At 36.1% G+C, this 13,759-nt stretch overlaps 1 protein-coding gene and 1 pseudogene across 10 annotated transcripts in view; one reads left to right on the forward strand and one right to left on the reverse strand.

Annotated features, from left to right (window-relative positions):
- Window positions 1-13,759, forward strand: part of VPS50 (VPS50, EARP/GARPII complex subunit) — a 125,666-nt gene that overhangs the window by 50,770 nt on the left and 61,137 nt on the right. For all 10 annotated transcript variants that reach the window (XR_002828278.1, XR_002828279.1, XM_006084955.3 and 7 more), the window contains 2 exons: window positions 5,873-6,005; window positions 11,032-11,120. Coding sequence is in view for 8 of the 10 variants with exons in the window: in XM_006084955.3 (XP_006085017.1) it covers window positions 5,873-6,005; window positions 11,032-11,120 (222 nt within the window). In the remaining 2 variants the exon portion in view is untranslated. The remainder of the gene's footprint in view (window positions 1-5,872; window positions 6,006-11,031; window positions 11,121-13,759) is intronic.
- Window positions 3,283-3,463, reverse strand: LOC111825177 (annotated as a pseudogene).

Below are 13,759 nucleotides of genomic sequence, written 5' to 3' on the forward strand. Positions count from 1 at the left end.
AACCAACGTGCAACACCTTCTCTGTGTCATGAACTTTTATAAGTGCTTTATATGCATAAAGATAGAAAGACAAACTTAAAGGCTAGTTTAGTGTTCTAGGCTTTAAATCTTCATTTTTATAAATAATATCTCTTAATACTGAATTGTCATTCAATGTCATTTTTGAAGGGCAATAAATATCTTTAGTAAGACCTCCGTTGAAGATATACTTTAGTTTGATGTTCATATAGAAAAATAAAGACAAATTTCTCTTTTGAGTTAAAAACATGTTTCTGTTTCTAAATGCTCAGGGCACTTTCTGTTGTGAAAAATTAATATATCTGCTATTATCAAATGGTGTGTATAGATTCTCTTTACTATAGATGAAAAGTTGCCAGGAAGTTCAGAGATAAATTTAGTGTTCATGTGTATTAATCATCTTGTTTTGGGTTCTCCATAGAATTACCTGTCTCTTTGTCCTTTTTCTCTGACTTAAACTAGTCTGTTATTTATGTTTTTTCATCACAGTATTTATAGAGATAGACAGAATATAGATTATATAAATAGTTGCTCAAATTAAGCAATAATTAATATGATGTTTTTTCTTAAATATGTACATATTTTAAATATGCAGATGAAACATATTAAATGTAGGAAATTACAGATAAAAAATAAAATTAATATTTCTGCATGAAAGGATGGTTCTTTTAATGTGTATAAAGCAAATAGCCTTTAAAAGTAGGATTATGTTGTACTTACAGTTTTATAACATTTTCCCTACTTGTTATATTATAAACAGTTTTCTGTTTCACTAAGTATGCTACCCACATACCTTTTATTTGGTTTGACGTTCTGTGGATTAATGAACTGATTTCCTATTCTTAGATATTTATGTTATTACCAGCTTTTGTCATGAATAACGCTGTAGTAAATACTCTTAAAGCTAAATCTTTGCACCTTTTAGTTATTTCATTAGGATAAATAACAAGAAATAAAATTGTGTTGTCAGGCTTTACATTTTTAAGGCTTTTGGTGTGTTTCCAAAATTGCCCTCTAGAAAGTGTGTTTCAATTTACACTCCTCATCAGTAGTGTCTGCTTTTATCCCTCTCTCTGTACACATGATGGTTATTTTGTATTTAATAGCTTATCAGATACCAGAAAGTAGCATATCAAAAATAATTTGTATATCATTCAGGCATAGTTAGGATGTGAAGGCAGTTAAACTGGGACAGTTCATTAACTGTTGAGGTTAATTTGGTTGGATAGGTGAGTACCTTTCCTTTCTTACTGGAGGCTACAAATTTGAACATTTGGTCAAAGAGAGAAACCTTTTTAATTAAAGGAATAATATTATTTACTTGAGTGCTTTACCAGGTCAGTTTCAGAACACTCTAAGAATTCAAATATCAGGTTTATTATCACATATATGTAGCACCCAACTAATTTTGTTATTATGTATTGATTTCTAAATGTTTAAGAAATATTAAAAGTAGTTTATGGCAATTTTTAATATTCAAAATTTAATGATCAAAAAATAATGAAGGGAAGTTTATCCATCTCTTCATTTTTCCCTGCCATTTACTCTCTGGATTGTGAAGAACTTTTGGAGTCTGAAATTTTATCCTGCTTGCACACTAATAAGCTAGTCTGTTACCATTTCATGAATGCTAGAAGAAAGACTCCATTTTCTTAGCACTTTGACTTGCTAAGTTGTCATTACTTAGCTCTTGTTAGTCAAGTAATCAGTTCAGCTCAGCAAGGATAAATAAGGCTTTAAAGAGCTTATAACATAGAAAGATCACATTAATTATGATCAGAGGTAGAATAAGAAAAGGTCAAACAACATAAAGTGGTATCAACATAGTTCTTTAAGGAATCTAAGGAAGTCAAAACTATCTTACTGTTTAGAGGATTCTACAACATTTGAATTTGGTCTTGGATTTCAACAAGCCCAATGTATGTAGCTAGGTCCATGGGTAGAGAGGAAATACCATGAACAATGGCATGAGAGGAAGACAACATATGGTTAGGATGTTTCTAATGTATTCTGGAACTAGTGAGTGCCTATGGAGTGCATGCCTTCCTTTTATCTACCAGAAAGTCTGTTGGGATATAATTAGATTATATTTGTTTACATGCTATAAATATAAATTTATGCAAAGTTGAGTTTATGAAAGTTAAAAAATTGACTTAATAGAAGCATACCTTTATTCAGGTGAAATGATTGCTGAGTTGCAGCCCAGAACTTATTTGTGATTTTTAAGAACTATATATTTTTGTTGATTTCAGAGAGGAAAGGAGAAGGAGAAAGAGATAGAAACATCAGTGATGAGAGAGAATCATTGACCAGCTGCCTCCTTGCAAGCCCCCTACTGGGGATCGAGCCCACAACCCAGGCATGTTCCCTGACCTGGAATCAAACCATGACCTCCTGTTTCATAGGTTGACGCTCAACCACTGAGCCACCGTGACCAGGCTTATTTGTGATTTCTGCTTTTCTTTGCCTTCTGCTTTTAGCTTCTTCCTCATTAGTATCGGTGTATTGCATGTATGTTATGTAAGAGATATATTAGGTGTAATTGTATGGTAAAGATAAACCAAGGGAAAAAATTCAAGACTGGTTTATTGTAACGTTAGTAATTATAAAAATAGATGTGAAAAGTAAAGATAAAAATTACCCCAAATTTATGGCATAACTATGCAAAAATATTTTATATTGCTCTCTGCAAGCTATTTGTAAATCTGGATAGCCATTCTAATTCTTCTGTAAATAGGTACCTACATCCAATTTGTAGACTCAGAGAAGTGTCACTCCTTCCCATGTTCGTTCCATTTCACCTCACTCCACCTCTTGTAGGTCACTAACTTTAATGCTTTGTTGCTTATTTTCCCTGTTTCTTTTAGTGATGATAAGAAGCTATGTGCATTAAATTTTTTCTGTTTCTCATTACATACATATATATAAAAATTTTTAAAAATTCCCTTTCATGGATATATGTCATATGAAAGGGATTTTTTAAATTATAAAATGTAAGAAAATGCATGTGTCTGTTTATAATTATTTTTCACAGTTGTACAGTGCTCTTTTGTATATGAATGATAGTTTATTTGACCAGTCTCTTATATTTGGACATTTAGATCGATTCAAATATTTTGCAATTACACATATTCTTGTAATGAGTAACTTCATGTTATATATTTTCACATTGTTTAAGATACATCTTAAGGGTTAATTCCTAGAAGTGGGATTGTTGGGTTGAAGGGAAATTACGTAGTTTTGTTAGTGCCAAATTCTCCTCCATAGAGTTGTACCATTTTGCATTCACACCAGCAATATATGAATGACAGTACCTATGTTTTTCACAGCCTTGCCAACAGAGTATATATGTTATCAAAGATAAACAAAGCTGGACACATACTAATTAAAGTGGTAAGAACAGATTTTACTACACTTGATCTTAGCCAAAAGGCTGAGAAGCGATAAGAACAGATTTTAGTCAGTACTATATTATTGGAGTAAGGAAAAGAGTCTGGCAGAACTCAAGTTCCATTTGTACTGAGGTGACTGGGCATTTTAAAGAGAGAATGAGGGAATAGGGAGTGAGTGAGTGAGTGAGTGAGTGGAGGCTCAGTAGAGTCAAGGAAGCAAAAAATTACAAAAAGCTGGAAGGGGTGGTTGGTCCATGTGAAACCAACTGGGTTTTGCTAACTGGGGCTTATTGAAGTTAGGCTCCCACCCTCCAAGGCTGGAGGACAGGGGCCCTATCTTCCCGTGTTAGCTGGAACAAATAGTACATTCTTTTGGCAGCCTTGAATTTTCTCAGGCAGGCAGTTTAAAGGGACTAGAGGCATCCTAGGGATGCCTCCTGAGCTGTTTGTTAGAAGACTATATTCGTATTTTGTTCAAATCTTTATAGACCAAGGTTGAGGCCTAATAGAGAAGAGGGCTCAGAGGAGCCTGGCTAGAGTTTGGTCAAGGACAGAATCTTTGTCAGTGGTCATCTTTACAATGTTTACCAACCTTATGGGTGAGAATTAGTATCATTATAGTTTAGTTTACATTGGTCTTATTGCAGTTGTCCCAACACTATTTATGAAAAGACTATCTTCACCTAAGTGAAGTGACGTGCTATCTTTATTATATGCTATATTTTTATATGAGGTTGGATCTATTTCTGGACTTTTTAATTTATATCTCAGGAAATTCAATATTATCTCAGGCAGAACTGACATCTTGATGATGTTGAGACATCACAACCAAGAATAAGGAATATCTTTCTATTTTCAAATCTACTTTATGTCTTTCAGCTTTCTTTATAGAGTTTGGATCATTTCTTGTTAAGCTTATTTCTAAACATTTTTTATTTTTTGTTATTGTAAATGGAGGTTTCTCATTCAGTGTATCTTCTAAATGGTTATTATTTGTGTATATGAATGCTATTTGCTTGCATGATAAATATATCCTGCTACCTTGCTGGATATTTTTATTGTTTGAGTTAGCTATATAATTGATTTTCTAGGGATTTTCAGTATTATTAGGTCATGTGCAGATAGAAATTGTTGTATTTTTTCTTTTCCTATTCTTTTGCTTCTAATTGTTTTCTTTAGTCTAATTGCACTGGTAGTACCTTTAGTACATTGTTAAATATTAGTGGAGATAGAGGACATTTTTGTCTTGTTCTGACCACAGTGGGTTTGCCTTATCGAGTTTCCTCATTTAAGGAAATATCTATCATTTTTATTTTCTGATGAGTTGTTATTAGTAATGGCTGTTGACTTTTGTCAGAAGTTTTCTTTAGACCGATTAATATGGCAAATTATATTAACAGATTTTATAAGATTGAATTACCATTCTTGGCATAAACCCCACTGAGGCAATCTGACTCCAGAGCTTAACAATTTCTTTATTTTACTACTTCCTAGTTGAGTTTCAGAGATTCACTATGCTTACACAAAAGTATAGTGAGTCATACAAGTTAGTATTTTTATTAATTGCTAGGTGAGTTTAGAGGAGGGAAAGGTCATTATGGAGATTAAAAAAACTTTTGAAAGGGAGAGGATCACTACCAGCTGTGATATCCTGAGCATCAATCACACTGTACCTGTACTTGCTATATATAGCTTATTTCTCCTTGCTATTTACCTTGGAGGGCATACACCAGAGTCTTAACCTTTTGGTGTTCTGTCAGCATGATTAGTGGTGGTGGGCTGATTACAAACTGAAGAAATGCTACAAAATCTCAAATGATGGTGCAAATGCTGCATTATAACAGATAGGAAGCCTGCAAAATAGAATGGAGACATCATTCTACCTGCAGGGGGAAAAAGGCAGAATGACAACTGATGCTTTTATAAAGCATAGAGTGGGAAACATTCATGTCTTTTTATTAGGGAGAAGATTTGGGACCACATAATGGAAATGTTATTGTCAGATATGGAAATATCTATATGTTATTTAGAGAATTTAGAGATTGTCAAAGGTATTTGCTTAATTTATACAAATGCAGTGATTGAATTGTAAATCTGACCTCTTTTTTTAAGTTGTTACTCGGCTCCAAGGATGAATATAAAGCTGTGTTTGCATGCTCAGAACCAGGTCTTTGAAAAAATACATTTGGGAAAGTTTACATTGCCACCTTTGAGAACACTTGTCAATTCAATAATTTTTATACTCTGATTCTCTGATTATACAGCTATGTTGAAATAAGAATTACTTGAACAATATTTTCTTTCCATTGAACTTTCTCTTTATATATGCCAATGGAAGAAATTTTCTTAATCATGTCTAATTCTTGAATAAATTTTATTAATAACATAACAGTTTATTTTGATTTACTTTGTGTTAAAGTAGATGTAATAATTTGAAAGTTGACTCTTCTCATTTTCTTCAGCACATTACATCAGACAGCTATATTCCATGCCTTGCTGACCTGTGCAAAGCACTGTGGGAAGTTATGCTCAGCTATTATAGGACTATGGAATGGCATGAAAAACATGATAATGAGGATACCACTTCTGCTTCTGGTAGGAAATTACTTTGATTTTTTAAAAAATTACATTGTAACTATGCCATATTTCTGGAGCAAGGTGAAAGAAAAGGAACAGCATTCTTTTAGAATTCCAGGGACTATAGTGAACATATGTTAAATGTTTACCAAAGAAAGTGATTCAGCTACTATGAAAGCTCCTTTACCTTTGGGAATTAACTGGGCTAAAGGACTTCTTAAGTGACAAATAGTACCAGTTTCCAGGGATATGTGCTAATAGCTATAGGACTGAATTATTAAGAAAGGGCTTTAAAGGATATATATATATATTTAGTTGTAAACTAGATAAGACATTGATCTGTCCAAATTTACTATAAAATTAATGCTAAATGTTCAGTTTTAACTCTATTTTGCTAATTTTCAAATTATACTAATAAAGCTACATTCTATGACTTAACAATAATACTGATACTTTTCTTCCTGAAAATATAGCAGAAATTAAAATTTTCATTAAAAATTATTTTTAAAATGTTTGTCTTTAAATGGAAAATCCAACTTTAAATGTGCAATAGTCAGATAAATAAAGAACAAATCTTTGAGAAATTATAGTATTATATTTAAATTACTTTATTTGTATAGTTATATATCTTAAGTGATTATGCTTGAATAATAACTAAGATTAAATTTTAAAAAAACTTTAAAAAGTAAATGATTTTATCAGCATTTTTTAATAGGGGCAAAATAAATTATAGTGCACTAGTTTTTTATATTACACTAGAGGCCCGGTGCACAAAAATTTGTGCACTGGGGGGGGGAGGGGGGGTCGCTCAGCCCAGCCTCTGTGCCCTCTCGCAGTCTGGGACCACTCAGGAGATAATGACCTGCTGGCTTAGGCCCGCTCCTGGGTGGCAGAGGGCAGGCCCAATCCCTAGGTGCAGCCCTTGGTTGGGCTCAGAGCAGGGCCGATTGGGGAGTTGGGGCGCCGCCCCCTGTCATGCACAGAGCAGGGCGGATCGGGAGGTTGCGATGCCACCCCTAGTCACGCTCAGGGTAGGGCCGATTGGGGGGTTGGGGCACCACCCCCTGTCACACTCAAGGCAGGGTTGATAGGGAGTTGCGGCGCCACCCCTTGTCACGCACAGAGCAGGGCCGATCAGGGGGTTGGGGTGCTGCCCCCTGTCACGCACAGAGCAGGGCCCATCAGGGGGTTGGGGCTCCGTACCCTGTCATACACAGAGCCGCAGGGCAATCGGGGTTGGGGAGCTCCCCCCTGTCACTCACAGAGCAGGGCCCATCGGGGTTGAGGCGCTCCCCCCTGTCACTCACAGAGCAGGGCCAATAGGGGAGTTTGGGCACCGCCCTCTATCACCCACAGAGCAGGGCGGATCAGGGGGTTGGGGCGCCGCCACTGTCACACTCGGGGCAGGGCCGATGGGGGCGGGGTTGGGGTGCCGTACCCTGTCACACACAGAGCCGCAGGGCGATCAGGGGTTTGGGGAGCTCCCCCCGTCACTCACAGAGTAGGGCCGATAGGGGAGTTGGGGCACTGCCCCCTATCACACACAGAGCCGGGCAGATCAGGGGGTTGAGGAGCTCCCCCCTGTCACTCACAGAGCAGGGCCAATAGGGGGTTGGGGCACCGCACCCTGTCACACACAGAGCTGCAGGGCGATCAGGGGGTTGGGGAGCTCCCCCCGTCACTCACAGAGTAGGGCCGATAGGGGAGTTGGGGCACCGCCCCCTGTCACACACAGAGCCGGGCAGATCAGGGGGTTTGGGCGCTGCCCCCTGTCACGCTGATCCGGTGCCAGGAGGCCTCGTGGCTCGGCTGATCCCGGTGCTGGAAGGAATATTACCCTTTTACTATATAGGATAGAGGCCTGGTGCACGGGTGGGGGCTGGCTGGTTTTGCCCTGAAGGGTGTCCTGGATCAGGGGTGGGGGTCCCACTGGGGTGCCTGGCCAGTCTGGGTGAGGGGCTGAGGGCTGTTTGCAGCTGGTCACACCCCCTTCAGGGTGGGGGTCCCCACTGGGGGTGCCTGGCCAGCCTGGGTGAGGGGCTGAGGGCCGTTTTCAGGCTGGCGGATGACTGAAGCTCCCAACCTGTCCTTTTTTTCTTTTTCTTTTTTATTCTGGGCCAGCTTTAGCTCTGAGGCTCGGCTCCAGCTATGAGACCTCGGCTGCTGAAAACAGGTTTCTGGCCTTTGTTTACCTTCTGTATTTGAAACAATGTTGCGGTCCTGCTGGCTGAAGCCTGGCTGACTGAATACAGGTTTCTGGGGTTTTGTTTAGCTTCTATATTTGTTACAATGTTTCTTAGAGAGCAGCTGAGAGGCCGGCAAGGCAGGTGGGGAACCTGGCTTCCTCCGTCACTGGAGAAAGCAAGCCTCCCTGTTCGTGTCAGCTGCCTGGCTGCGGGCCGCCATCTTGGTTGGCAGTTAATTTGCATATCTCAGTGATTAGCCAATAGGAAGGGTAGCGGCCGTACAGCTAATTACCATGTTTCTCTTTTATTAGATAGGATACAATTTAATGTAGGTAGTCTATCAAGTTATTTTAGGAATTCCTAATTTCTGAGGTGATTGATTTTTGTTGTTGGGTGGGTGGAGGAACACCAAATCTTATTGCTTGATTAAACATATGATTTTGGTAGTATAGAAAATGTAAGTTTAATATTTGTCTTGACTCATGAGAAGCTCATAAATATAGATAGCAAAAAGTAAGAGGAAAATTCTATGGAAGGATTTTCATCCTCTTAGAAATATTGTTGGAATGGGGGATGAAGGAAAGAAAAGAGAAAACAGAGAAAAGGTGTGAGTACTGACCCAAGGTTCTTGATCAGTCTGTTTATAACCAATTCCTAAACTCTTATCCCTGTGCTATCTTGGCGCAATGAATGAGCTTTGTAATCAGATACTTGGTTTCAAAATTTTTCCTGCCATTTACTAAAACTGAGAGCATAAAGAAATTACATCATCTTCTCCAGTCTCAGTTTGCTCCTTAAAATAGTAGGTTAAAAAACAAAACAAAAAGTCCCATAGGGTAAAATTTATTATTTATTAATTATTAATTTATTGTTTTGAGAGAGAGAGAGAGAGAGAGAGAGAGAGAGAGAGACATAGATTTGTTGTTCCACTTATTTATGTATTCATTGGGTGATTTAATTCTTGTATGTGTCCTGACCGGGAGTGAATCCACAGCCTTGGCATATCTGAGGATACTTTAAATGAGCTAAACCGGTCAGGGCCTGCTGTAAAACTTAGAGAAAATATAAAGTGCTTACACTGTTTGTTGTTAATATCATCAAAGAAAATGGATCAAGAAGTAATAATGAAATGTGCATAGTCCTTAAAAAAATATCAGTTTACTTAGGGAATTCCAGGATACCAATTTTCTACAAGTTATATCCTGTTTTGGCAACCTTTGTTTTTTTTCTAGATGTGGAAACTGTTAAGACATTTCAGCACCTCTTTTCCCTTTTCTACAACATTATTAAGGAGAGACCAAAGGAGAAGTTTGGAACAAAATTAACACATACTTAGATGTAAGAGAAGAGTTTAGGGGACTATGTATACATATATATTCAGCATGGCAACACCTAATAGTTTACATGTATAGTTGATCCTTGAACAACATGGGTTTGAACTGCCTGGGTCCACTTATACACGGATATTTTTCAATAAATGATATCGTACTGTAAATGTATGTTCTCTTCCTTATGATTTTCTTAATTACATTTCTCTTTATTGTAAGAATACAGTATGTAATACATACAACATACAAACTATGTTTTAGTCAACTTATGTCATCACTAAGGCGTCTGTTCAACAGTAGGCTATTAGTAGTTAAAACTTGGAGAGTCAAAATTATATCTGAATTTTTCGACTGCAATAACCCTTGTGTTCAAGTGGCAACTATATGTTTACATGTGTGTGTTTTCATGAGGTATAGAGTCAAAACTTAAAACTCTGAGTCTTAATATACTAATTCATCCTCTTTGTTGAAATTGCTTGACCCTAATGTGTATTATTAAGACTGTCCAGGACTCTGATTAGCCTGGCAGTCAGCTGACCGTATCTCGGATTCTAAAAAGTCACTTGTTCATCTGAAAGCATCCCTTTCATATTCACATTAAGGAATAAAATGTTAGGATTCAGTAGTTTGAGATTTATTCTTTACAGAACTTCATAGAACTGAAAGGGTCTCGAGAGTTCATCTGCTGTAGCTCCTGCGACTCCACTGGTATCGGGACACTTTCCCATTCTAAATGAAACTCCGAAGCTGTCTTTAGGTGCACCGCCCTGAGCTGCTGGGCCCCTAGTAGCCAGACCTTACAGATAATAAGGCTTAAGCTGTGGGAGTGGTCAAAGGTATATTAGGCATGCATCTGGGGTCTGGCTCATGAAAGGCCTTTTGTTGGTTACTAGTGGACACCCTGCTAGCCCAGATGAGATGATAACGTCACAGTTTTGTTATTCTGCACAGTTCATTCTCACCAAGGCAGAATCTTTTTAATATAAATGTGTATTTTCAGTTGCTTTTAGGGGAAAATTTGTTTGAAGCAGATCTTTGATCTTAGATGTTGAATTGGACATTGTTAGATTATTGATCTGGAGTGGATAAAATTATTCTGAAAATTATAAATGTTTGTATCATTACCTCACTATATGAGTGGTTCTGCAATCTGTAATCTTGTTAATATGCAGATTAATTCATAATGGGGCTAATTGGTTCTGCAGTGCCTTGGTATTAGGGAGTATCTGGGTCATTGAGAACTTGGTGTCTGGGATCACACTCCTCAACTTGCAATCCCAGCTCCAATCACAAATGAGCTAAGTGGTCTTAGGTGTAAAGTACTTAACATTTCAGCTTCTAAGTTTATCTATCTTAACAAATAGATTTAACACTAATAACTATTTTTTGACATTGTTTCGGTTGTATAAATATTGAACATATTTTCTATATTTATATAGGCTTACAATATATGAGAACCCAAATGAGATTTTTTTTTAACAAAAATGTTACTGAGCAAATAAAAAAACATAAACCATTTTTTATTTTCAGAAGGGAGTAATATGAGCACTGAAGAAACTAATTTTGATCGTGGCTACATTAAAAAGAAATTAGAACATGGACTTACACGAATATGGCAGGTTTGGTTTAAAAAAATTTTTTTTACAAAAGCTATAGAAATCTTTATGTCAAAGTTGTTTTAGAAATTTTCTGTATTGTATTTATTGCATATTTAATCATATTTAGTTTTTCTTTGGAATAAGTCAATCATTTAATTTAATTTTTATAATTTAGTTGACAGTTCTATTTTATTATACATGGCAGTAGAAAAAGTTTTTTAATTTAAAAATCTCCATTAGAAATATTTCTCTTTTCCTTAATTGCATAATTGCTTTTAGTGTTCCTTGGAAATGTATGTTTTCTTAAAGAAATTGCTTTTTTTATTGAGATACTGTTTATTTTTATTTTATTTATTTGTGTTTTCTTTCCTTTTCTATTAATTTTGAACTAAATTAAAAGGATACCTAAATAGGTGATGTACTTGGGTTGGAATCTAATATAGAATGAAGAACTTTTTTCTAATTCAATGATTTTTGTGCCTTGAGGGAATCTTACATGTTTATTGCTAAATCTATATCTTCTTCAGTGTTTCTTTTGCAGTTTAGTAGTTCAATTATTGTTATCAGATATTAAATTTGTTAATTTGTTAAAGTTTGTTATTTCATAGATAAAAGTGTATAATTTTTTAAAGTTTTTATTTCTTTGAAGCTTAGAAGACTGTAGAGCTGGTCTCTTAAAGTGTATTTTTTAGTTTCCTAATGAGGCTGATTTTTAGTTTGACAATCTTTTGCAGGATTTCTTTTGAAAAATTATTTAGGCAAATACAGGGTGGGGCAAATGTAGGCTTACAGTTATGAGTGCATAAAATAGAGTTTATTCTAGTATTATTATTTATTATTGTATTATTTTTAACAACTTAGACCTACTTTTGCCCCACCCTATATATACTGAAACATAAATTTTCTCAAGAATCACAAAGCAGCTATAATTTAGTGCTCTTCCAACTTTTGATAAATTTACATTGGATATGCTATTTGAATTTTTAATTTATTATTTAAAGTATACTCATATGATAGTTGTAAGAGCTTCAAGTTCTGTATTTTCCCTGAGTCAAATATGAGTTGTTTTTTTATTTAGTGTCCTAATAGACTCTAATTATGCTTAGTTGAAATTATAGAATTTATAGATTTTCTGGTAGTTCATTGTACTTTGAGATATTGACCTGGCATTTAACATAGCCAGTTTCCGTTCAGTCAGGCAACCTGATGTCATTCCTGATATAGAAAAATCTATTAATATACAGTTTCTAAAGCTATTCTTATTTAAACATTTGGCCAGTTTAATAAAAGTCATCATGCTTTTGAGTACAGGTTATTGTGTTGTAGGTTTCAAGCTTTAGAATGTCTTCATCTCCATCACTCTGAAGTTTCTTTTGCATCACTAGCCCTAATTCTCAAATAGTTCTAGAACAGGACTTCATTGAGTATTTTTTAAATTGAAGTCACAAGACTCAATGCAATTGAAGAAAAGCAAAAGCTCTGAAAAACAATTTTTTAAAACATATTTAGCAGGCAAAACCTGACCTGAATTGAATTAGTTTGGTGGAACCTGACCAGTATTATCATTAAGCTTTTTATATTATTTATTTATCCCATTAGAGCAGTGGTTCTCAACCTTCTGGCCCTTTAAATACAGTTCCTCATGTTGTGACCCAACCATAAAATTATTTTCATTGGTACTTCATAACTGTAATGTTGCTACTGTTATGAATCGTAATGTAAATATCTGATATGCAGGATGGTCTTAGGCGACCCCTGTGAAAGGGTCGTTTGACCGCCAAAGGGGTCGTGACCCAAAGGTTGAGAACCGCTGCATTAGAGTGAACATTCATATGTTGTGGGAATATTAATGTGTTTTATCTTGGTATACTGCCCAGACCCCACACGGGGTGTTATATAATATATGCTATACATATCATAATACATTTCTAACTTCTGAAATCCCAAATTGCAAAGCACAAGTGGTCATGTGACAATTTGTAGACATTCATCATAAATATAGAGATAATGATAAATGATTGAAAAACATAAGAAGATTAACCTTTCTGACATAAAACTAAACTCAAAAGCATAATCATTTTGATTTTTCATATGAAACTTTTTAGAATTTTATGGCAAATTTCCTATGCATTTTGACCCCCCACCCCCCAAAAAAAAAAGACTGAATCAATTATACTATGTGGAAGACTCTGTTCGTGGGTTTGAGAACATGGTGTGAACCCATGGTCCTTGACCTCATGGACATACAAACCTAGCCATATGAAAGTTTTGGTTTTCCAAGATTTTCTTTTTCATCTTTAAATATTTGACATGTGAGAAATGACATTTTTTAAATGCTTATTAGTTTTGTTTTGTGTTTTTTGTAGAGGTTACAATATTTCTACTTCTTGTGAATTTGAGTTTTCTTCACATTTTAGTATGCCACCCACTTGTAAAATTATTCTTTGGGCATTTGAAAAATAACTCTTTATTTCTTCTTTTTGTTGGTAACTAGATCCTATATGTATTTAAAGAAAGCTTATTATTAATTATACTAGAGGCCCGGTGCATGGATTCATGCACTGGTGGGGGGTCCCTCGGCCTGGCCTGCACCCTCTCACACCTGGGACCCCTTGGGGGATGTCAGAGAGCCAGTTTCAGCCCAATCTGCACAGGCCAGG

This window comes from Myotis lucifugus, unplaced genomic scaffold, assembly GCF_000147115.1.
Source record: "Myotis lucifugus unplaced genomic scaffold, Myoluc2.0 scaffold_15, whole genome shotgun sequence".
Classification (NCBI taxonomy): domain Eukaryota; kingdom Metazoa; phylum Chordata; class Mammalia; order Chiroptera; family Vespertilionidae; genus Myotis; species Myotis lucifugus.